The following is a 25,253-nucleotide window of genomic DNA, read 5'->3' as shown; positions in this document are numbered from 1 at the left end:
TTTTACAACCTCACTCATCCCGAAACGGTAAAATCCCGCCCGATGTCAACAGACCTTTCCATGCTGCGCCCCTCACCTGCTCTAATTTCCGTGGCAGGCAGGATGGTAAAATTCCGGCTAAGCTGTTTAATCTCCTCTCATACGCCAACCCTTTCATCCCTGGAATCAGTCTGGTGAACCTCCACTGAACTGCCTCCAATGCCACCACATCCTTCCTCAAATAAGGAGACCAAACTGGACACAATGCTCCAGATGTGGTCACATCAGCACCCAATACAACTGCAGCAATACTTCTGTGGTTTTATGCTCCAATAAGAAAATGACCAGATACTGTGTTTTCATGATGTTGGTTGGCCATGCCGTTGTTTCGAAATGATGTGTTTGCATGCAGTCTCTTGGTTTGTACCAGATGTGTGATGGACTCTGTTTTCCAGGTATTGTGCATCCATCTGTCACCTCTGCAGTCTACTTCTTCCTGTTCCTGGGGTTATGCTCCTGGTGGGCCTGTGGTCGCATTTTCAGCTTGTTCTTCTTCAAACGCTTGTGTCTTTTGATGGTCTTCTTCAGTGGAGGACACCTGGCTGTGATCTACCTCTACCAGTTACCCCTCATTCAGGGGCAACTTCCACCTGACGGGATTCATATGAGGTAGGGCTCTAATGTTTGGAGAGAAACTTTACCATAATTGTTTCTTACGATAAGAACACTTACCAGAAAATGGTTCTTGATTGGTATGGCAGGTTGGCACAGTTGTTAGTACTGCTGCCTCACAATGCCAAAGACCTGGGTTCAATTCTGGCTTCAGGTCACTGTGTGTGTGGAGTTTCTCCCTATGTCTGCGTGGGTTTCCTGCGGGTGCTCCAGTTACCTCCCACAGTCCAAAGATGTGCAGGATAGGTTGATTGACCATGCTAAATTGCCGCTTATGAATTTTGAAGATTCTGTGCTGGAGTCATAGAGATATACAGCATGGAAACAGGCCCTTCAGCCCAACTTGTCCATGCCTACCAAGTTTCCTAAACCGAACAAGTCCCATTTGCCTGCATTTGGCCCATATCCCTCTAAACCTTTCCCATCCATGTAACTGTCCAAATGTCTTCTAAATGTTGTAGTTGTACCCGCCTCTACCACCTCCTCTGGCAGCTCATTCCTTATACACACCACCCTCTGTGTGAGAAAGTTGCCCCTCAGGTCCCTTTTAAATCTTTCCCCTCTCACTTTAAACCCATGCCCTCTAATTTTGGACATCCTGACCCTGGGGAAAAGACCTTGGCTATTCACTTTATCTATGCCTCTCATGATTTTATAAACCTCTATAAGGTCATCCCTCATCCTCCTACGCTCCAGGGAAAGTAGTCCCAGCCTATCCAGCCTATCCTTATACTTCAAAACTTCCAGTGTTTTAAGTTTGAACATTGTGAAGTGTGACTGTGGAATCTTTGTGGGTGTCGGTGTGTCTGATGGGCGAGTATGCAGAGCTCTCCATTTTACCCACTTTGTGCTTGGTTTAAGGTGGTTTTCTCCCCATTTTTTGTAACCAAGTTTGGATCTAGCAATGCCACTGTCAATGATGTAATGTAAAGGGATTTAGCCACCAACAGCACACAAGCAAGATCCCACAAACAGAGGCGGCAAAGAGGATTTTGGGAGAAGTTGACTCAGTCTCCTCGACTCTACTGTGGGCAGCCGAAGAACTGATGCCAAGGATCTGTTTCAGTGATGTTGGTTGAGGGGTAAAAATCCTTCCGACGGAAATTGGGGCCTCAATCTAACGGCTCATCTGAGAGATCACACCGCCAACCGTGCAGCACTCTGTCAGTGCTGCACCACTGGGCTAACAACAAGCTGCATCTGTATAGCACCTTTAGCATAGTAAAATGCACCATGATGTTTTGTGGGAGAGCTCTCAAACTAAATCCAACGCAAAGGTATCTGGACAGAGATCGATGGAAGCACGGGGAATGTGATTTTGAGGTAGAGCTGGGTGCACATCTGTGGAACACGAGGTTGTGTTTGGAGAGGATGTCGCCAGGGACAGCATGTAGGGGAGAAATAGAAGCAAAATAAAGATAGATCCTTGGGGGACACCAGAGGAAATGGTGTGGGTGTAATCTGGGGAGCCCTGTAGGAGATTCTGAGACTGCAATTGGATAGATACGACTAGAACAAAGAGAGTATTGTGCCACCCAACTGGATGATGGAGAAAAGCCATTTGGGGAAAATTGTTGGCCAACCACAACAAAGGTTGCAGACAGGTTGAGGAGGATGAGGAGAGGTGGTTTATCCAGAGTCCAAAGATGTGTAGGTTAGGGGGATTGGCCATGCTCAATTGCCCCTTAGTGTCTAAAGATATATCGGTTAGGTGGATTGGCCATGGTAAATGCATGGGGTTATGGGGATAGGACAGGAGGGTGTGTATGGGTGAGAGGCTCTTTTGGAGAGTTGGTGCAGACTCGATGGGCTGAATGGCCTCCTTCTTCACTGTAGGGATTCTGTGAGGAGTGGGATGGAATGCTCTCTACTTACCTGGATGGGTGCAGCTCCAAAATGTTTGAAGCTTGATGCTGCCCAGCACAATGCAGCCCCCGCTTGATCAGCACCCCATCCACAAGTATTCACTCCCTCCACCAGCAACGCACAGTACCGGCAGAGTATACCATCTACTAGGTGCACTGCAACAACTCACCAAGATTCCTTAGGCAGCGCCTTCCAAACCCATCGCCACTACCATCTCGAAGGACAAGGCAGCAAACACCACCACCTGGAGGTTCCTCTCAAAGGATGTCACCATTCTGACTTGAGAATATATCATAAATCATAGAATCCCGACAATGGAGAAGGAGGCTGTTTGGCCCATCAGGTCTGCACCGACCCTCCGACAGAGCATCTTACACAGGTAAATTTGTGGAATGATAACAGTTGATATTTTCTCGGGATACAATGTCGATATTGGCACCACCATTGGAATGAGGGTGGGACCTCTTTGCGATCCCTTCCCCATCCCCACTGTCACCAAGATGAGCATGAGGAAACTTCCGCAGTCCTCCCTGACTGACAAGCACCTGGGTAGGTGCTGACACTATTACAGACCCCCGTCACTCCCCACCCTGCTGTCACCAGGATGACTGTGTGAACCTGCCTCCTCCACCCCCAATATCCAAAATCTACGGGGGCAATTCCCCCAGCATTAGCAGTGCAGCGGGACTCAAGCGGGGGCCATGTAGTGGGCTTCCCGCCGGGCGCCACGGCCTCCAGGAATCTCCAGGTGCTGAATTTCTGGCGTTGTCAACTCTGCCAAAAATTGGTGCAGTGCTGTATAAATTATGTAGATGAGGATTTAAATGTGATGAGCGGGCCCTGGACTGAAGTCTGCGGGCCTGCTAGCCTCCAACACCACCCCCCCCCCACCCACCCCCTCCCCCTGCTCGGAATGTTTCACAAGCAGGAAGCCAGTGCCCAACCCTGTTGGACTGAAGGGGGGGTGTCCATCAGGCCCTCCAGGGGGTTGGGGGGGTAAGGAACCCCTGAGCATTGCCAGCTTCACGGTGCCAGCCTGGCCCCCGGCACTGCCCAAGGGGCAATGTGGCAATGCCCAGGGGACACCTTGGCACTGCTCACTGGGCATCAGGCAGTGCCAAGGGGACCGGGCCAGAAGGGGCAGGGCATCTGGAGGGATTGGTGGGGTTGGGGGTCCCCGCTGTCACTCTGCACTGGGATCAGTAACAGAGGGAGTGAGGCCAGCGATTGGGGCTGGCCATTGGGGTGGGGGGGGGGGAGGGGAGGAGCTGTAGGGGGGCGGGGAGGGGGGGGGGGGCGGTGGTCTGCTTGCCAGGAGGGTCTGCGCTGCAGGGAGGGGTTGTGACTGCCGGGGTTGGGGTGGAGATGAAGGCAGGGTGGGGGGGAGGGGGGTTGGGCGGGGGGGTGCTAGGCTGGCCCGGACTGTTAGAGTGTAACCGATGACAACGTTGTATTGAGTGTAATGTGACCAATGGGAACAAGATGTAAGGGTCAGCTGATCCAGTAAACCATGGAACCAATTACAGAGTGATGTAATAGTCAGCTGACCAGCTGACTCACTATAAATAAGAAACCGTGTAGAATTGTAGAGAGCTTCGAGTGAACAAAGAACAAAGAACAATACAGCACAGCACAGGAACAGGCCCTTCAGCCCTCCAAGCCCGCGCCGCTCCCTGGGCGGCACGGTAGCGCAGTGGTTAGCACTGCTGCTTCACAGCTCCAGGGTCCTGCGTTCGATTCCCGGCTCGGGTCACTGTCGTGTGGAGTTTGCACATTCTCCTTGTTTCTGCGTGGGTTTCCTCCGGGTGCTCCGGTTTCCTCCCACAGTCCAAAGATGTGCGGGTTAGGTTGATTGGCCAGGTTAAAAATTGCCCCTTAGAATCCTAAAATGTGTAGGTTAGAGGGATTAGTGGGTAAATATGTGGGGGTAGGGTTTGGGTGGGATTGTGGTCGGTGCAGACTCGATGGGCCGAATGGCCTCCTTCTGCACTGTAGGGTTTCTATGATTCTATGGTCCAAACTAGACCATTCTTTTGTATCCCTCCATTCCCACTCCGTTCATATGGCTATCTAGATAAGTCTTAAACGTTCCCAGTGTGTTCGCCTCCACCACCTTGCCTGGCAGCGCATTCCAGGCCCCCACCACCCTCTGTGTAAAATATGTCCTTCTGATATCTGTGTTAAACCTCCCCCCCTTCACCTTGAACCTATGACCCCTCGTGAACATCACCACCGACCTGGGGAAAAGCTTCCCACCGTTCACCCTATCTATGCCTTTCATAATTTTATACACCTCTATTAAGTCTCCCCTCATCCTCCGTCTTTCCAGGGAGAACAACCTCAGTTTACCCAATCTCTCCTCATAACTAAGCCCCTCCATACCAGGTAACATCCTGGTAAACCTCCTTTGTACTCTCTCCAAAGCCTCCACGTCCTTCTGGTAGTGTGGCGACCAGAACTGGACGCAGTATTCCAGATGCGGCCGAACCAACGTTCTATACATCTGCAACATCAGACCCCAACTTTTATACTCTATGCCCCGTCCTATAAAGGCAAGCATGCCATATGCCTTCTTCACCACCTTCTCCACCTGTGACGTCACTTTCAAGGATCTGTGGACTTGCACACCCAGGTCCCTCTGCGTATCCACACCCTTTATGGTTCTGCCATTTATCATATAGCTCCTCCCTACATTATTTCTACCAAAATGCATCACTTCGCATTTATCAGGATTGAACTCCATCTGCCATTTCTTTGCCCAAATTTCCAGCCTATCTATATCAGTGGTCCAAGGCGAGGTCCCAAGTTTGGAGTAATGATGTTTCTTTATTAAACCCTTCCTTTGATTTATAAGTTGGAGTAAGTTTTGTTGTATTTTTGTTATCTGCACTTCCGAAGAGTTCCTTCTGAAGAAACATGGACATGTCCAGGGGGCCAGCAATCAGGGTGTGGTGGGGGGGCATCAGGGGCAGCATTGCAGGGTCACGGAGCTGGCCAGGGATCGGAAGGCAGGCAGTCCGGGGCGCGTACGCCCATCTCCGCTCTGACAAATCAACGCATGCGCAGCCACACATTCAGCGCTATGCTGCCAGCCTCTCCAGCGGGAATAGCTCCACCCACTGGATTTTAATGATATTCACGCTGTCCATTCTGCAGTGCACAGAGTGTGGGAGATTCATTTTGAAACTTCCGCTGAAAAAACAGCGGGAGAAACTCCCGTTTTTACGGGAATTCGACACTTGGATTTTTTGGGTGAATCCCACCCTACATTTTGTAACTTGGAAGAAGAACCTAATTCGAGGTAGTCAGATATTCAACTGGAGAATAGCCAAGTCAAGAAGTCAGACACTGAGGCAAAGGGTGTTTGATCAAATCAGCCATGGCACGAATTAAATTGAGGACAGAAAGCAGTACACAGAGAATTCCAAGTCACAGCTATTGTTCCAATGGTGTTAAAGAAATTAATGTGAAGCTGGAATGGAAATGGAGATAATGGCAAAGGTGCCACTTTTAAAAAATCAAATTTTATCTTCATTATTTTGCATTCCTGCATCTTAGTGAACCTGTCTGATTATATTTCATTAAAATCAGCAGAATAATCACTAGGTAGGTGATCCAGTTGGTGAAATATTGCCCAGACCAGTGATTTGACCACTCTGTCAAATATTGCACAGATTGGTGATCCGCTCTGTTAAAATATTGCCCAGACTGGTGATCCACTCTGTCAAATGTTGCCCAGACTGGTGATCCACTCTGTCAAATGTTGCCCAGACTGGTGATCCACTCTGTCAAATGTTGCACAGACTGGCAATCCACTCTGTCAAAATATTGCCCAGATTCATGATCAACTGTTCAATCTCTCTCCAGACTGGTGGAAATCTGACACTCTCTTTCCTGGGAGGCTGTGGCCTCTTCTGCACTGTAGGGATTCTATGATCTCATTGAATGGGAGAGCAGGTTTGAGGGGCTGAATGGCCTTATCCTGTGTAAGACCATAAGACCATAATATTTAAGACCACAATTAGGCTATTTTCAAGTCTGCTCTGCCATTCAATTATGGCTGATAAAATGATTTAGATCCAAAATTGGTGCATTTTTGCTGGCTAAGAGCTTCAAGGAATATGGGTCAAAGGCAGTTAAATAGAATTAAGATAGAAATTAACCATGATAGGGCAGCATGGTGGCACAGTGGTTCGCAGTGCTGCCTCACATCACCAGGGACCTGGGTTCAATTTGGGCCTTGGGTCACTGTCTGTGTTGAGTTTGCACCTTCTCCCCATGTCTGTGTGGGTTTCCTCCGGGTGCCCCAGTTTCCTCCCACAGTCCAAAGATGTGCAGGTTAGTTAGATTGGCAATAATAAATTGACCCTTAGTGTCTCCTATGTTTCTTCTATGTTTCTATGATTCTATGTAAGATGTGTAGGTTAGATAAACTAGCTATGAGAGGGATAGGGCAGGGAAAAGGGACTGAACAAGATACTGGTTCAGAGAGTTGGTGCTGACGCAATGGGCCAAATGGCCTCTTCTGCACTGTAGGGATTCTGTGATCTCATTGAATGGGAGAGCAGGGGTTTGAGGGGCTGAATGGCCTTATCCTGTGTTAGACCATAAGACCATAAGATTTAAGAGCACAATTAGGCTATTTTCAAGTCTGCTCTGCCATTCAATTATGGCTGATAAGTTCCCCATTCTCCCGCTTTTTCCCAGTAACCTTTGATCCACTTACCAATCAAGAACCTATCCATCTCTGTCTTAAACACACTCAATGACCTGGCCTCCACAACCTTCTGTGGCAATGAATTCCATAGATTCACCACCCTCTGGTTGAAGAAATTCCTCCTCATCTCAGTTCTAAGAGGTCATCCCTTTAACTCCGAGGCTGTGCCCTCATTCTCGTGAACATCTCTGGATCCTCTCTAAGGCCAGTGCATCCTTCCTTAGATACGGGGCCACAAATTGCTCGCAACATTATAAATGAGATCGGATCAGAGCCTTATAAAGTCTTAGCAGTATATCCGTGCTATTGTGTTCTAGTCCTCTCGAAATGAATGTTAACATTGCATTTGCCTTCCTAATGACCAAGTCAACCTGCAAGTCAACCTTAACGGAATCTGTTGGCAGGGGCCTAGTAAATGCACCATACCACACATTTGATTTCTCCTTTTTCTGGAACCAGGTTGTTTGGAATGACGGCCGTGATCAAAACCAATATGTCGGAACCATGGCAACTGATGACCCACTGTGGGCTGCATTGGCCCGTCATTCTGAACCCCATCGTACTCCTTCTTCTCTACTACACCATTGCTACAATAATCCGGCAGCTTCTCCTCAATGAAGAATCAACGGTAAGGGCAGCTGTAGCCGTTTGAGATTTCCAGTCATGCTGTTAATGTAACACTATATCCACCAAATTCTCTCGCCCCCAAAACTACTCACCCACCCCCCCCTCCCCCTCCCCCCCAACCACCCTCCTCATTAGTATCACCAGAAGGTGCTTTCCTGCCCTGTAATGAACCACAACATTGAACACAATCTAAGGATAGGTGGTGGCATAATGGTAACATCACCGGGTTCGTTACCCAAAGGCAAAAACTGAAAATGCTGGAAAATGTCAGCAGGTCTGACAGCACCCATGGAGAGAGAAACAGAGCTCATGTTTCGAGTTCGCATGACCCTTCTCTGCTGAGCTCTGACGAAGGGTCATCTAGACTTGAAATGTTGGCTTTATTCTCTCTCCATGGAGGTTGTCAGACCTGCTGAGATTTTCCAGCATTTTCTGTTTTTGTCTCAGATTCCAGCATCTGCAGTATTTTGCTGTTATTTTAGTTAAATTTTATTTTATTCCGCACCTGGAGGATTGTATGCAGTTTTGGTCTAGAAACATAGAATCCTGCAGTGCAGAAGGAGGCCATTCGACCCAGGTTGAGGCTCTGGGAACATAGGTTAAATCCTGCAACTCTAGCTGGTGGAATTTAAATTCAATCAAAAAATATATGTAATGTAAAGTTAGTCTTAGCAATGGCAACAATAAAACCATTATTTATTGTCCTAAAAAGCCACCTGGGTCACAAATGTTATCTTAAGGGAAGGAAATCTGCCATCCTTACCCTGTCTGGCCTATATGTCCTGGGGATAATTACTCCCTATTTACTTCAGGTCATCCCCCCACCCCCACAGCGGCACAGTGGCACAGTGGTTAGTACGGTTGCCTCACAGCACCAGGGTGCCAGGTTCAATTCTGGCCTCAGGTCACTGTCTGGTGTGGCGTTTGCACATTCTCTCTGTGTCTGCATGCGTTTCTTCCGGGTGCTCAGGTTTTCTCCCACAGTCCAAAGATGTGCGGGTTAGGTTGATTGGCCATGCTAAATTAACCCTAGTGTCAGGGGCGATGAGCAGGGTAAATATGAGGGGTTACAAAGAACAAAGAACAGTACAGCACAGGAAACAGGCCCTTCGGCCCTCCAAGCCTGTGCCGCTCCTTGGTCCAACTAGACCAATCGTTTGTATCCCTCCATTCCCAGGCTGCTCATGTGACTATCCAGGTAAGTCTTAAACGATGTCAGTGTGCCTGACTCCACCACCCTACTTGGCAGCGCATTCCAGGCCCCCACCACCCTCTGTGTAAAAAACGTCCCTCTGATGTCTGAGTTATACTTCGCCCCTCTCAGCTTGAGCCCGTGACCCCTCGTGATCGTCACCTCCGACCTGGGAAAAAGCTTCCCACTGTTCACCCTATCTATCCCCTTCATAATCTTGTATACCTCTATTAGATCTCCCCTCATTCTCCGTCTTTCCAAGGAGAACAACCCCAGTCTACCCAATCTCTCCTCATAGCTAAGACCCTCCATACCAGGCAACATCCTGGTAAACCTTCTCTGCACTCTCTCCAATGCCTCCACGTCCTTCTGGTAGTGCGGCGACCAGAACTGGACGCAGTACTCCAAATGTGGCCTAACCAGCGTTCTATACAGCTGCATCATCAGACTCCAGCTTTTATACTCTTTACCCCGTCCTATAAAGGCAAGCATACCATATGCCTTCTTCACCACCTTCTCCACCTGTGTTGCCACCTTCAAGGATTTGTGGACTTGCACACCTAGGTCCCTCTGTGTTTCTATACTCCTGATGACTCTGCCATTTATTGTATAACTCCTCCCTACATTATTTCTTCCAAAATGCATCACTTCCCATTTATCCGGATTAAACTCCATCTGCCACCTCTCCGCCCAATTTTCCAGCCTATCTATATCCTGCTGTATTGCCCGACCATGCTCTTCGCTATCCGCAATTCCAGCCATCTTCGTGTCATCCGCAAACTTGCTGATTACACCAGTTACACCTTCTTCCAAATCATTTATATATATCACAAATAGCAGAGGTCCCAGTACAGAGCCCTGCGGAACACCACTGGTCACAGACCTCCAGCCGGAAAAAGACCCTTCGACCACTACCCTCTGTCTCCTATGGCCAAGCCAGTTCTCCACCCATCTAGCCACTTCTCCTTGTATCCCATGAGCCTTAACCTTCTTAACCAACCTGCCATGTGGGACTTTGTCAAATGCCTTACTGAAATCCATATAGACGACATCCACGGCCCTTCCTTCATCAACCGTTTTTGTCACTTCCTCAAAAAACTCCACCAAATTTGTAAGGCACGACATCCCTCTTACAAAACCATGACAATGCTGTTATGGGAAAAGGGCCTGGGCCTGGGCCTGATTGTGGCCAGTGCAGAACCGATGGGTTGAACGGCCTCCTTCTGCACTGTAGGGATTCTATGATTCATCCCTTCACCAATCCCAATATCTCAACCAATGAGTGCCAGATGGGCATTTATTTAACTGCCCTGTACAGAGGGGGGCAATTGGTAGCTCGAGGTCTGATTGAAACTCCCTTGCCCCCTCCCCCAATCCTCGCCACCCACTCCACTTAGCCCAGGGGCAGCGTAACCAATTGTACTTTCCCTTGCTAAGCTGAATTTAAAAACAGACCAATGGCACGTCACACTCGGCTGACCAATTACCAGTTGGATCAGGGAAACTTGTGATTTTTTTTCTGATGCCTCAGCAGATTATAATTTCATAAGGAAAGTTTCCGCATGTCTTCCCAAGTAATATTCACAGCAGAATTGGATTGTTGGCTTTCTGTTAACAGTCCTGAACAGGCTGAATAAGGTAACTCAGTGTTTAATTTTGATACAGAGGCTTTTTGTTTAATTGTCCTATTGTCTGACAGGCTGGCCTTTCAGACATGGTCATTTACTCCATGGAAGACGTGTCAGAACAAATCAGCGCAGAAGGCAGCTTACAGATTGTCGAGAGCGATGGCAAAAAGGTCAGAGCAAATCACAATGTTCGAATCTATCTCCATCTGCAATTTGACAAAGTGGTACACAAACTCTTGGGGCTGTGCTCGTCCCAAAACCGTAAAATCCCATCCGAGGTCAACGGACCGACCCTTGCATCGTCCGCACACCCTCCTCCCTCCGCCCGCTATGATTCCCATGGTGGGTGGTTCGGGAAAATTCCGCTCTTGCTGTCCAAAGAGGCCTGGATGTCCTTGTTCATGGGTCACAAAAAGTCAGCATGCAGGCACAGCAAGCAAATAGGAAGGTAAATGGTATGTTAACTTTTATTACAAAGGGGATTTGAGTAGAGGAGTAAGAGAGTCTTGCTGCAGTTGTATAGAGCTCTGAGGAGACTGCACCTGAAGTAATGTATGCTGTTTTGGTCTCCTTACACAAGGAAGGATCTGGAATCATAGAATCCGACAGTGCAGAAAGAGGCCATTCGGCCCATTGAGTCTGCACCGACCACAATCCTACCCAGGCCCTATCCCCATATCCCCATGCATTTACCCTAGCTAGTTCCCCTGACACTAAGGGTCAATTTAGCCTGGTCAATCCACCTAACCCGCACATCTTTGGATTGTGGGAGAAAACTGAAGCACCCGGAGGAAACCCATGCAGACACTGGAGAATGTGCAAACTCCGCACAGACAGTGACCCAAGCTGGGAATCGAACCCGGGTCCCAGCCCTGTGAGGTAGCAGTGCTAACTACTGTGCCACCGCTATATTCTTGCCATAGAGGGAGTGCAACAGAAGTTCACCAGACTGATCTCTAGGATTTCAGGATTATCTTCGGAGGAGAGATAGAGCAAACAGGGCGTGTATTCTCTACCATTTCACAGACTTTTCCCAGGGTTGAAATGTCAATTACTAAGGGACATAGGTTTAAGGTAAAAGGGGGAAGTTTAAAGGAGATGTGAGAGGCAGGGTTTTTACACAGAAGGTGGTAAGTGCGTGGAATGCGCTGCCAGAGGATGTGATAGAAGCAGATACAATAGCAATGTTTGAGAGGCATCTTGACAAATAAATGAATAGACAGGGAATAGAGGGATACAGGCTGCATAGAGGCAAAACGTCTTTAGAAAGGCTTCATGTTTCTGTGCAGGCTTGGTGGACTGAAGGGCCTGTTCCTGTGCTGTACTGCTCTTTGTTCTTTGACTGAGAGGTGATCTAATTGAAACTTAGAAAATTCTTACAGGGCATGACAGTGTAAGATGTGGATAGGAAGCCTTCCCTGGCTGGTGAGACTAGAACCAGGGATAGAGTCTCAGAATAAGGAGCAGGCTATTTAATACTGGGATGTGAAGGAATTTCTTCATTCAGAGGGTGGTGAACTTTTTGCAATTCTTTATCCCAGAGGGCTGTGGAAGCTCACTCATTGAGCATGTTCAAAACAGAGATTTCGGGACACCAATGACATCCAGAGATAGCCCAGAGAAAATGGCAGATGACCAGCCATGATCTGTTTGAATGGCTGAGCAAGCCCAATGGGCCAAATGGCCTGCTGCTGTTCCTATTTTCCTATGTTTAATAGTGGCCAAATGGAAATTGACTTAAACACCAAACACTATAAATCGTAAGCTTCCCAGAGTTATAGGGGAGTAGCGAAACAAGTATTCCCCACTCTCCAGCCCAGGGCCAACACCTCCTCTCCCCCCAGCGTCCCTGCACCTCCACAATACAATCCCTGAGTAGACACCTTTCCTCAGCTGTTTCTGAGTAATGTCACGATGCTCACATAGACAGGTACCCTGGATCTGAATGGATTAGGCTCTCTCTTGCGATCTCTGTATATTGTACCCTGTAATATTGTAACGCAGGATAAATGCACATTGAATGCATGAAGGTTCCAGTTCAGTCAATCTTTATTCCACTGAGCATCAAACATATAAAGTTAAAAATAGTTATTTAAAGGATACATCAAGTGCTTACCCTGATCCGGATCTACTACCTCCTTCGCGCTTCGAGAACTCAGAGTACGGATAAGTTAACACCCCCCCCACCACTACCGCCATCAGCCGACAGTTACCATGGCAACCGCAGGGCCCAGTGTGCTGGTTGACCTCTCACCAGTGCAGAGGTCAAGAGGGGGTTCAGGTCAACATGAAGCCCCTGTTACATATTGTTCAATCAGAGGGAAGGCGATGGCCTAGTGGTATTATTGCTAGACTATTAATCCAGAAACTCCGTTAATGTTCTGGTGACCACGGCAGATGGTGGAATTTGAATTCAAAGAAAAAAAAAATTGGAATTAAGAATCTGCTGATGACCATGAAACTATTGTCGATTGTCATAAAATGTCCTTTAGGGAAGGAAATCTGCTGTCCTTACACTGGTCTGGCCTACATGTGACGATGTGGAGATGCCGGCGTTGGACTGGGGTAAACACAGTAAGAAGTTTAACAACACCAGGTTAAAGTCCAACAGGTTTATTTGGTAGCAAAAGCCACACAAGCTTTCGGAGCTCTTAGCCCCTTCTTCAGGTGAGTGGGAATTCTGTTCACAAACAGGGCTTATAAAGACACAGACTCAATTTACATGAATAATGGTTGGAATGCAAATACTTACAACTAATCAAGTCTTTAAGAGACGAAACAATGTGAGTGGAGAGAGCATCAAGACAGGCTAAAAAGGTGTGTATTGTCTCCAGACAAGACAGCCAGTGAAACTCTGCAGGTCCACGCAACTGTGGGAGTTACAAATAGTGTGACATGAACCCAATATCCCGGTTGAGGCCGTCCTCGTGTGTGCGGAACTTGGCTATCAGTTTCTGCTCAGCGACTCTGCGCTGTCGTGTGTCGCGAAGGCCGCCTTGGAGAACGCTTACCCGAATATCAGAGGCCGAATGCCCGTGACCGCTGAAGTGCTCCCCAACAGGAAGAGAACAGTCTTGCCTGGTGATTGTCGAGCGGTGTTCATTCATCCGTTGTCGCAGCGTCTGCATAGTTTCCCCAATGTACCATGCCTCGGGACATCCTTTCTTGCAGCGTATCAGGTAGACAACGTTGGCCGAATTGCAAGAGTATGTACCGTGTACCTGGTGGATGGTGTTCTCACGTGAGATGATGGCATCTGTGTCGATGATCCGGCACGTCTTGCAGAGGTTGCTGTGGCAGGGTTGTGTGGTGTCATGGTCACTGTTCTCCTGAAGGCTGGGTAGTTTGCTGCGGACAATGGTCTGTTTGAGGTTGTGCGGTTGTTTGAAGGCAAGAAGTGGGGGTGTGGGGATGGCCTTGGCGAGATGTTCGTCTTCATCAATGACATGTTGAAGGCTCCGGAGGAGATGCCGTAGCTTCTCCGCTCCGGGGAAGTACTGGACAACGAAGGGTACTCTGTCCACTGTGTCCCGTGTTTGTCTTCTGAGGAGGTCGGTGCGGTTTTTCGCTGTGGCGCGTTGGAACTGTTGATCAATGAGTCGAGCGCCATATCCTGTTCTTATGAGGGCACCTTTCAGCGTCTGGAGGTGTCTGTTGCGATCCTCCTCATCCGAGCAGATCCTGTGTATACGGAGGGCTTGTCCGTAGGGGATGGCTTCTTTAACGTGTTTAGGGTGGAAGCTGGAGAAGTGGAGCATCGTGAGGTTATCCGTGGGCTTGCGGTACAGTGAGGTGCTGAGGTGACCGTCCTTAATGGAGATGCGTGTGTCCAAGAATGCAACCGATTCCGGAGAGTAGTCTATGGTGAGCCTGATGGTGGGATGGAACTTGTTGATGTCATCATAGAGTTGTTTCAGTGATTGTTCACCATGAGTCCAAAGGAAGAAAATGTCATCGATGTATCTAGTGTATAGCATCGGTTGAAGGTCCCGTGCGGTGAAGAAGTCTTGTTCGAACCTGTGCATGAAGATGTTGGCATATTGAGGTGCGAATTTGGTCCCCATGGCTGTTCCGTGTGTCTTCACCGAGACTTCTTCAAGACTTCTTCACCGCACGGGACCTTCAACCGATGCTATACACTAGATACATCGATGACATTTTCTTCCTTTGGACTCATGGTGAACAATCACTGAAACAGCTCTATGATGACATCAACAAGTTCCATCCCACCATCAGGCTCACCATAGACTACTCTCCGGAATCGGTTGCATTCTTGGACACACGCATCTCCATTAAGGACGGTCACCTCAGCGCCTCACTGTACCGCAAGCCCACGGATAACCTCATGATGCTCCACTTCTCCAGCTTCCACCCTAAACACGTAAAAGAAGCCATCCCCTACGGACAAGCCCTCCGAATACACAGGATCTGCTCGGATGAGGAGGATCGCAACAGACACCTCCAGACGCTGAAAGATGCCCTCATAAGAACAGGATATGGCGCTCGACTCTTCGATCAACAGTTCCAACGCGCCACAGCGAAAAACCGCACCGACCTCCTCAGAAGACAAACACGGGACACAGTGGACAGAGTACCCTTCGTTGTCCAGTACTTCCCCGGAGCGGAGAAGCTACGGCATCTCCTCCGGAGCCTTCAACATGTCATTGATGAAGACGAACATCTCGCCAAGGCCATCCCCACACCCCCACTTCTTGCCTTCAAACAACCGCACAACCTCAAACAGACCATTGTCCGCAGCAAACTACCCAGCCTTCAGGAGAACAGTGACCATGACACCACACAACCCTGCCACAGCAACCTCTGCAAGACGTGCCGGATCATCGACACAGATGCCATCATCTCACGTGAGAACACCATCCACCAGGTACACGGTACATACTCTTGCAATTCGGCCAACGTTGTCTACCTGATACGCTGCAAGAAAGGATGTCCCGAGGCATGGTACATTGGGGAAACTATGCAGACGCTGCGACAACGGATGAATGAACACCGCTCGACAATCACCAGGCAAGACTGTTCTCTTCCTGTTGGGGAGCACTTCAGCGGTCACGGGCATTCGGCCTCTGATATTCGGGTAAGCGTTCTCCAAGGCGGCCTTCGCGACACACGACAGCGCAGAGTCGCTGAGCAGAAACTGATAGCCAAGTTCCGCACACACGAGGACGGCCTCAACCGGGATATTGGGTTCATGTCACACTATTTGTAACTCCCACAGTTGCGTGGACCTGCAGAGTTTCACTGGCTGTCTTGTCTGGAGACAATACACACCTTTTTAGCCTGTCTTGATGCTCTCTCCACTCACATTGTTTCGTCTCTTAAAGACTTGATTAGTTGTAAGTATTTGCATTCCAACCATTATTCATGTAAATTGAGTCTGTGTCTTTATAAGCCCTGTTTGTGAACAGAATTCCCACTCACCTGAAGAAGGGGCTAAGAGCTCCGAAAGCTTGTGTGGCTTTTGCTACCAAATAAACCTGTTGGACTTTAACCTGGTGTTGTTAAACTTCTACATGTGACTCCCGAGCCACAGCAATGTGGTTGACTGTCAACTGCCCTCTGAACAAGAGCAATTCGAGGTGGGCAATAAATGCTGGCCAGCCAGCGATGCCCGTGCCCCACGAATGAATAAAAACAAAATCACAGCATCTATATGTTAGACCTTGCTGTACAGAGAAATTGAGTCTTGTTGCACTGTGACTTTCCTTTTCCTGTTCTATCTGATTCCAGCAGCCATCGGTGAATCCAGTAAGTGGTCGCACAGCGGAGTTGGCTGTTCCCTTCTACTTGCCACAGGGGAGCAATAGCTGTCTGCCAGTACAGATGTACTGCTCCCCAGAGTACACCCAACAGTCCTCAAACTCTGGTAAGATTCCTAACACAGGATAGTGTGTGAGTAAGTGGCAGGAAATGGAAGGGGTAGTGGTGATTACTGCGTTATGAGGGTGATAAACAGTCAGTGTGGATAACCATACAGCTTTCACTTGGACAGCTCATAGCCACAGGCTCTCAGTCCATGTCCTTGGCCCAGTGACTCTGGTTTCAAAGTCACGGCCCCAGGTTAAGATGGTAGAAAGTAGTTGGCCTGTTGCCTCGTAAATTATTCCTGTTTAGCTCATTCTTTTCTAAACATTTAAAAACCAAACCTTTTAATGTCTGGAAGGAGCTGCATTGTAAGCGTGCTCCCACATTAGTGTCTCTTCTGTTAACAGTGAGAGTCAATGGCCTCTGAACCCACGTGATGCAGGCCTCTGCACTGACATAATGATGCCCATGTTAGTGCCAGGGTGTCCTTCCCTTGAGTCACTGCCTGAGTGCTTATACCTCCCAGAGGCCGTGTCTGTTGGTACTTGTGTACAGGTCTCTGGTGGCACCGGAGTGGCATTGATATGGCTGATAGCTCCCTTGGTACTCTACATATGCTACAGATTGGGGAGGGGGATTTGGGAGGGGGAGGCATCCCCTTACCATGTCAGATGATGTGTGAGCATTGAACCTGTTTGGAATTCCTCTCTTATGGTCACTCTAGAGAGTGGATGTTGGTGATGGCTGCAGCTGGGAATGTGGAGGCCAGGGCCCCAATACTAACATTGTACCTCAGCCCTTCAATAGATATTTATTTTTTAAAAGATTATTGATTGGTAGCTACAGTGGAAACCCCCTCATGACATGGACTTGTACCTGGGTTAAATTAAAATTGCAACAGAGCAGCTTAACATTGAGCCAATCCAACCAACAGCCATGAGGTAATGATACACTGAAAACCCTGGCAATTCTGTTCCCAACCACTGACTGTTAGATTGGGGCCTCTACACAAGAGGCACAGCCACCTGTATGTATCCGGTAGAAAGCTACGCTGTGCCTATCACCCCAATATATATCATAGAAATCATAGAAACCCTACAGTACAGAAAGAGGCCATTCGGCCCATCAAGTCTGCACCGACCACAATCCCACCCAGGTCCTACCCCCATATCCCTACATATTTTACCCGCTAATCCCTCTAATCTACGCATACCAGGACACTAAGGGGCAATTTTAGCATGGCCAATCAACATAACCCACACATCTTTGGACTGTGGGAGGAAACCGGAGCACCCGGAGGAAACCCACGCAGACACGAGGAGAATGTGCAAACTCCACACGGACAGTGACCCAAGCCGGGAATCAAACCCAGGTCCCTGGAGCTGTGAAGCAGCAGTGCTAACACTGTGCTACCGTGCCGCTAATTCTAAGCATGCTCATTCTTAACATGGACCCAGTTGGGCAGTACAGTGGTACAGTGGTTAGCACTGCTGCCTCACAGCACCAGGGATCTGGGTTGTAACTGGTTTGATTAGTAAGTTTGCGGACGACACAAAGGTTGGTGGAATTGCGGATAGCGATGAAGACCGTCAGAGGATACAGCAGGATGTCGATAGGTTGGAGACTTGGATGGAGAGATGGCAGATGGAGTTTAATCTGGACAAATGTGAGGTAATGCAGTCTGGAAAGTCTAATACAGATGGGAAATATACAGTAAATGGCAGAACCCTTATGAGTATTGATAGGCAGAGGGATCAGGGTGTATAGGTACACAGGTCACTGAAAGTGGCAACTCAGGTGGAGAAGGTAGTCAAGAAGGCATACAGCATGCTTGCCTTCATCAGCCGGGGCATTGAGTTTAAAAATTGGCAAGCCATGTTGCAGCTTTATAGAACCTTAGTTAGGCCGCACTTGGAATATAGTGTTCAATTCTGGTCACCACACTACCAGAAGGATGTGGAGGCTTTGGAGAGGCTAAAGAACTGATTTACCAGGATGTTGCCCTGGTATGGAGGGCATTAGCTATGAGGAGAGGTTGGAGAAACTTGGTTTGTTCTCACTGGAACGACGGAGGTTGAGGGGCGACCTGACAGAAGTCTACAAGATTATGAGAGGCATGGACAGAGTGGATAGTCAGAGACTTTTTACCAGGGTGAAAGAGTCAATTACTAGAGGGCATAGGTTTAAGGTGCGAGGGGCAAGGTTTAAAAGAGATGTACAAGGCAAGTTTATTACACTGAGAGTAGTGGGTGCCTGGAACCCGCTGCCGGGGTAGGTCGTGGAAGCAGATACCATAAAAAAGGAGGTAGACAAAAGGCAGGTAACTATAGGCCGGTTAGCTTAACTTCTGTAGTAGGGAAAATGCTTGAATCTATCATCAAGGGAGATATAGTGAGACATCTGGATATAAATTGTCCCATTGGAACGACACAGCATGGGTTCATGAAGGGCAGGTCATGTTTGACTAATTTGGTGGAATTCTTTGAGAACATTACATGTGCAGTGGACAATGGGAAAACTGTGGATGTGGCGTATCTGGATTTCCAGAAAACATTTGACAAGGTGCAGCACCAAAGGCTGCTGCATAAGATAAAGGTGCACGGTGTTACGGGTAATGTATAGGCATGGATAGAGGATTGATTAACTAACAGAAAGCAAAGAGTGGGGGTAAATGGGTGTTTTTCTGGTTGGCGATCAGTGACTAGTGATGTGCCTCAGGGATCAGTGTTGGGACCGCAATTGTTTACGATTTACATAGATGATTTGGAGTGGGGACCAAGTGTAATGTGTCAAAATTCACAGATGAACTAAGATGAGTGGCAGAGCAAAGTGAGCAGAGGATGCTGAAAGTCTGCAAAGGGATATAGATAATCTAAGTGAATGGGCGAGAGTCTGGCAGATGGAGTACAATGTTGATAAATGTGAGGTCATCCATTTTAGTAGGAATAACAGCAAAATGGACTATTATTTGAATGGTAAAAATTGCAGCATGCTGCTGTGCAAAGGGACCTGGGTGTCCTTGTGCAAGAATCACAAGGAGTTGGTTTGTAGTTGCAGCAGGTAATTAAGAAGGTAAATCAAATTTTGTCCTTCATTGCTAGAGGGATGGAGTTTAAAAACAGTGAGGTTATGTTGCAGCTGTATAAGGTGCTGGTGAGGCCACACCTGGAGTACTGTGTACAGTTTTTGTCTTCTTAGTTGAGAAAGGATATACTGGCACTGGAGGGGGTGCAGAGGAGATTCACTAGGTTGATTCCGGAGTTGAGAGGGTTGGCTTATGAGGAGAGACTGAGGAGACTGGGGCTATACTCATTGGAATTCCAAACAATGAGGGGAGATCTTATAGAAACAGATAAGATTGTGAAGGGAAAAGATAAGATAGAATCAGGGAAGTTGTTTCCACTGGCAGGTGAAACTAGAACTACAAGGCATGGCCTCAAAATAAGGGGAAGCAGATTTAGGACTGAGTTGAGGAGGAACTTCTTCACACAAAGAGTTGTGAATCTGTGGAATTCCCTGCCCAGTGAAGCAGTTGAGGCTGCCTCATTGAATGTTTTTAAGGCAAGGATAGATACATTTTTGAACAGTAAAGGAATTAAGGTGAGCGGGCAGGTAAGTGGAGCTGAGTCCACAAAAAGATCAGCCTTGATCTTTTTGAATGGCGGAGCAGGCTCGAGGGGCCAGATGGCCTAGTTCTTATGTTCTTATGTTCATAGTGACTTTTAAGAGGCGTCTTGACAAATACATGAATAGGATGGGAATAGAGGGATATGGCCCCCGGAAGAGTAGGGGGTTTTAGTTCTGATGTGGAAATGCCGGTGTTAGATTGGGGTAAGCACAGTAAGAAGTCTCACAACACCAGGTTAAAGTCCAACAGGTTTATTTGGTAGCACAAGCTTTCGGCGCGCTGCTCCTTCATCAGGTGAGTGAAGAGTTGTGTTCACAAACATAGCATATATAGGCAGACTCAATTTACAAGATAATGGTTGGAATGTGAGTCTTAACAGGTAATCAGGTCTTTACAGGTGCAGACAATGCTTGTGGAGAGAGGGTTATGCACAGGTTAAAGTGGCGTAAATTGTCTCAAGCCACGACAGTTAGTGAGTTTTTGCAAGCCCAGGCAAGTCGTGGGGGTTATAGATAGTGTGACATGAACTCAAGATCCCAGTTGAGGCCGTCCTCATGTGTGCGGAACAGTCGTGTGTGATGAAGACGAACATCTCGTCAAGGCCATCCCCACACCCCCAGTATTTGCCTTCAAACAACCCTGCAACTTCAAACAGCCTTCAGGAGAACAGTGACCATGTCACCACACAACCCTGCCACAGCAACTCTGCAAGACGTGTCAGATCATCGACATGGATGCCACCATCTCACGTGAGAACACCTTCCACCAGGTACACGGTACATAATTTTGTGCCTCAGCCAATGTTGTCCACCTGATAAGCTGCAGGAAAGGATGTCCCGAGGCATGGTACATTGGCAAGACTATGCAGACACCATGACAACGGATGAATGGACACTGCTCGACAATCACCAGGCAGGAGTGTTCCTTCCTGCCGGGGAACACTTCAGCAGTCAAGGGTAAGCATTCTCTAAGGCGGCCTTTATGACATACGACAACGCAGAATCGCTGAGCAAAAACTGATAGCCAAGTTCCGCAGACATGAGGATGACCTCAACTAGGATCTTGGGTTCATGTCAAACTATCTGTAACCCTCACGACTTGCCTGGGCTTGCAAAATCTCACTAACTGTCCTGGCTTGAGACAATTTACGCCTCTTTAACCTGTGCTTGGCCCTCTCTCCACCAGCATTGTCTGCACCTGTAAAGACCTAATTACCTGTTAAGACTCGCATTCTAACCATTGTCTTGTAAATTGAGTTTGTGTCTATATATGCCCTGTTTGTGAACCCAACTCTTCACTCACCTGATGAAGGAGCAGTGCTCCAAAAGCTTGTGCTGCCAAATAAACCTGTTGGACTTTAACCTGGTGTTGTGGGTTTTAGTTCAATCGGGCAGCATGGTCGGTGCAGGCTTGGAGGGCCGAAGGGCCTGTTCCTGTGCTGTAATTTTCTTTGTTCTTTGTTCTTTGTTTGCTCAGTATATGAGCTCCACTTGATCAGGTAATTTCCATCACTGGGGAGCTTGTATCCTACAGAGTCCTATTGGGGGATCAATCAATCAATTCCTCCATGCAAGTCCTGGGAGTTATCACATGGTGGCTCCACTCAAGCCCTTGTTGTGACTGTAGCCCAGACCATCACGTAAACCAGCCTCCCATCCATTGACTCTGTCTACACTTCCTGCTGCCTCGGAAAAGCAGCCAGCATAATTAAGAACCCCACGCACCCTGAACATTCTCTCTTCCACCTTCTTCTGTGAGCACAAAGATACAAAAGTCTGAGATCACGTACCAACCGACTCAAGAACAGCTTCTTCCCTGCTGCCATCAGACTTTTGAATGGACCTACCATATATTAAGCTGGTCTTTCTCTGCACCCTATCTGTAACAGCAACATTACATTCTGCACCCCCTCCTCCCCTTCTCCCCTATGAACGCTATGCTTTGTATAGCATGCAAGAAACAATACTTTTCACTATATACTAATACATGTGACAATAATAAATCAAATCAAATGAAATTGGGGACATTCCTTCTTTGCACCTTCTCAATGTGTGGGTGGCACCGTGGCACAGTGGTTAGCACCGCTGCCTCACAGCACCAGGAAGCTGGGTTCGATTCCTGGCTTGGGTCACTGTCTGTGTGGAGTTTGTACATTCACCTATGTCCGCATGGGTTTCCTCCGGGTGCTCCGGTTTCCTCCAACAGTCCAAAGATACGCAGGTTATGCATTGGCCATGCTAAATTGCCCCTTAGTGTCAGGGAGACTAGCTAGGGTAAATGCATGGGATTATGGGGATAGAGCCCGGGTGGCATTGTGGTCAGTGCAGACTCGATGGGCCAAATGGCCTCCTTTTGCACTGTAGGATTCTTTGATTCCATGAATGTTTTCCTATATTTCAGGAGAGTGTTTATTTCTCTATTCCTTTGCTTCCTCTTACAGACGTAAAAACAGAGACGGAAAGAATGGACGATGATTCTGAAAGTCCACCCAGCAGTTTGTCAATCATTGGTGACTTTATCCTGCAGCAGAGCTACATCTGTGCACTCATATTCATGATGGTAACATTGCACGCTTTACTTGTTATTCACTCTTTAAGCATAGTATCTCATTAAAAGCAGTAGAATAAATCCCTAGTGAAGCAATTCGTCATCACATCAGACGGAAACCTTCAATTTGTTTCCAAAGTTTCAGGAAACAACATTTGACACCATGTAATGTCTTGGCAGTAGCAGGAGCATTGTTAGGACAATGGCTGCCAAAGTATCAGTGTCATGACATGTTGTGAATACACGTTACAGACGATGTTAGGAGAGAATTGAACACCTTGTACCCTTTCTCTTGCTGCCCACAATCAATGAAGTTTTGGAAAGAAAACTTACGTATTTCTTAGCCCCTGGAGCACTTCACTTGGAAGAAATGCGTGGAGCTTTGGACGAGGAGGAGGGAGGGGGTAAAAAGGTTCCGCGATTACATGGGAAAGTGCAATGGGAAGAGGAAGAGATGTTGGGCATGATAAAGGAATGACCAGGGAACAGTCCCTTCTGCATGCTGATGGGGAAAAGAGAGGGGAAGATGTATTTGGTGAGCTTTATTTCAGACATAAATTAATTCTCTGTCTGTGCGGAAATTGCGAAAGGACCAAGAAATGGGAAAGGGAGTTATGAATGCAAACTAGCAAGGAATATAAAGGTGGACTGTAAAAGTTTCTCCAGTTATAGGTGAAAAATGACTCAGACAAATGTGGGCCCATTACAGGTGGGAATGGGTGAATTTATAGCAGGGAATAGGGAAATGGCAGAGAAACCAAACAGTTACTTTTCATCTGTCTTCACAAGAAATCTCCCAGAACATCAAAGTGACCAAGGGACTTGTGAAAATGAAGAACTTAAAGAAATTGGTGTTAGTAAAGAAATAGTACTTGAAAAGTTAATTGGATTGAAGGTTAATAAATCCCCTGGATGAAATGAGCTTCATCCCAGAGTGTTTGAAGGAAATGGATAGGAAGATAGAGGATACAATGATGATTATCTTTCAAAACTCTATAGATTCTTATAAGGTTCATGCAGATTAGAAAGTAGAAAATGTAACTCCATTGCTTAAGAAGGGAGGAAGAGAGAGAATAGAGAACTACATCTTGTTGATCTGATGTCAGTAGTAGGGAAAATGTTAGAGTCTATTACAAAGGATATTTTTAACTGGCAGAGTCAACATGGATTTATGTTTGACAAACTAATGGGAGTTTTTTGAAGATGTTACTTGTAGCATTGAGAAAGGAGAACCAGTGGATGTGGTGTATTCGGATTTTCAGAAGGCCCCACACAGGAGGTTAGTAAATAAAATTAGAGCACATGGGTTTGGGGAAAACATACTAGTATGGATTGAAAATTGATTATCAGACAGAAAGCAGAGTGTTGGAATAAATGGGTCATTCTCAGGTTGGTAAGCTGTTCCAATGGGGTACTACAAGGATCTTTTGATTTGATTTAATTGATTATTGTAACATGTATTAGTAGAGTGAAAAGTATTGTTTTTTGCCCGATACAGATAAATCATATCATTCTTAAAGAAGGAAAAGAGACGGTGCAGAATGTATTGTTGCAGTCATAGCTAGGGTGTAGAGAAAGATCAACATAATATAAAGTAGGTCCATTCAAAAGTTTGATGGCAGCAGAGAAGAAGCTGTTTTTGAGTCGGTTCGTGTCCTCAGACTTTTGTAACTTTTTCCTGAGAGAAGAAGGTGGAAGAGAGTATGTCTGGGGTGGGTGGTGCGCTTGATTATGCTGGCTGCTTTTCCGAAGCAGCAGGAAGTGTAGATAGAGTCAATGGACAGGAGGCTGGTTTGTGTGATGGACTGGGTTTCATTCATGACCCTTTGTAGTTCCTTGCGGTCTTGGACAGAGCAGGAACCATACCAAGCTGTGATACGTGCAGAAAGGATGCTTTCTATGGTGCATCTGTAAAAAATGGTGAGAGTTGTAGTGGACATGCAAATTTCTTTAGTCTTCTGAGAAAGTAGAGGCATTGGTGGGTTTTCCTAACTCTAGCGTCAGCGTGGATCTGGGCTAGGTCCAGTTATTCACAATTTATATAAATGATTTGGATGTGGGGACCAATTGTAATATTTCCAAATTTGCTGATGACACCAAACTGGGTGGGAATGTAAGTTGTAAGGAAATGACAAGGAGGCTTCAATAGGATTTCAACAGGCTAAATGAATTGGTTACATAAGAACATGGCAGATGGGATATAATGTGAATAAATGTGAAGTTATTCACTTTGATAAACAAAACAGAAAGGCAGTATATTTTTCAAATGGTGAGATATTGGAAAGTGAGGGTGTCCAAAGGGACCTGGATGTCTTTGTTCATAAGTCACTGAAAGTTAACATGTAGTCACTGAAAGCAAGCAATATGAAGGCAAATGATATGTGGGCTTTAATCGCAAGGGGATTGATTACAAGAGTAAAGATGTCTTGCTGCAGTTGCACAGAGACTTGATGAGACTGCACCTGAAGTATTGTGTACTGTTTTGGTCTCCTAATCTAAGGAGAGATATACTTACCATAGAGTGAGTGCAACAAAGGTTCACCAGACTATTCCCTGGGATGGTGGGATTGTCTT

At 47.2% G+C, this 25,253-nt stretch overlaps 1 protein-coding gene across 1 annotated transcript in view; it reads left to right on the top strand.

The window, feature by feature from the left end:
- LOC144508231 (piezo-type mechanosensitive ion channel component 2) overlaps window positions 1–25,253 on the top strand; it is a 206,009-nt gene that overhangs the window by 6,657 nt on the left and 174,099 nt on the right. The window contains exons 2-6 of the mRNA XM_078236045.1: window positions 435–648; window positions 7,694–7,862; window positions 10,753–10,851; window positions 16,430–16,565; window positions 22,573–22,691. Of these exons, the coding sequence (XP_078092171.1) occupies window positions 435–648; window positions 7,694–7,862; window positions 10,753–10,851; window positions 16,430–16,565; window positions 22,573–22,691 (737 nt within the window). The remainder of the gene's footprint in view (window positions 1–434; window positions 649–7,693; window positions 7,863–10,752; window positions 10,852–16,429; window positions 16,566–22,572; window positions 22,692–25,253) is intronic.

This window comes from Mustelus asterias, chromosome 20, assembly GCF_964213995.1.
Source record: "Mustelus asterias chromosome 20, sMusAst1.hap1.1, whole genome shotgun sequence".
In the NCBI taxonomy this organism is placed as follows: Eukaryota; Metazoa; Chordata; class Chondrichthyes; order Carcharhiniformes; family Triakidae; genus Mustelus; species Mustelus asterias.
This window is presented reverse-complemented; position numbering and strand designations above follow the sequence as displayed.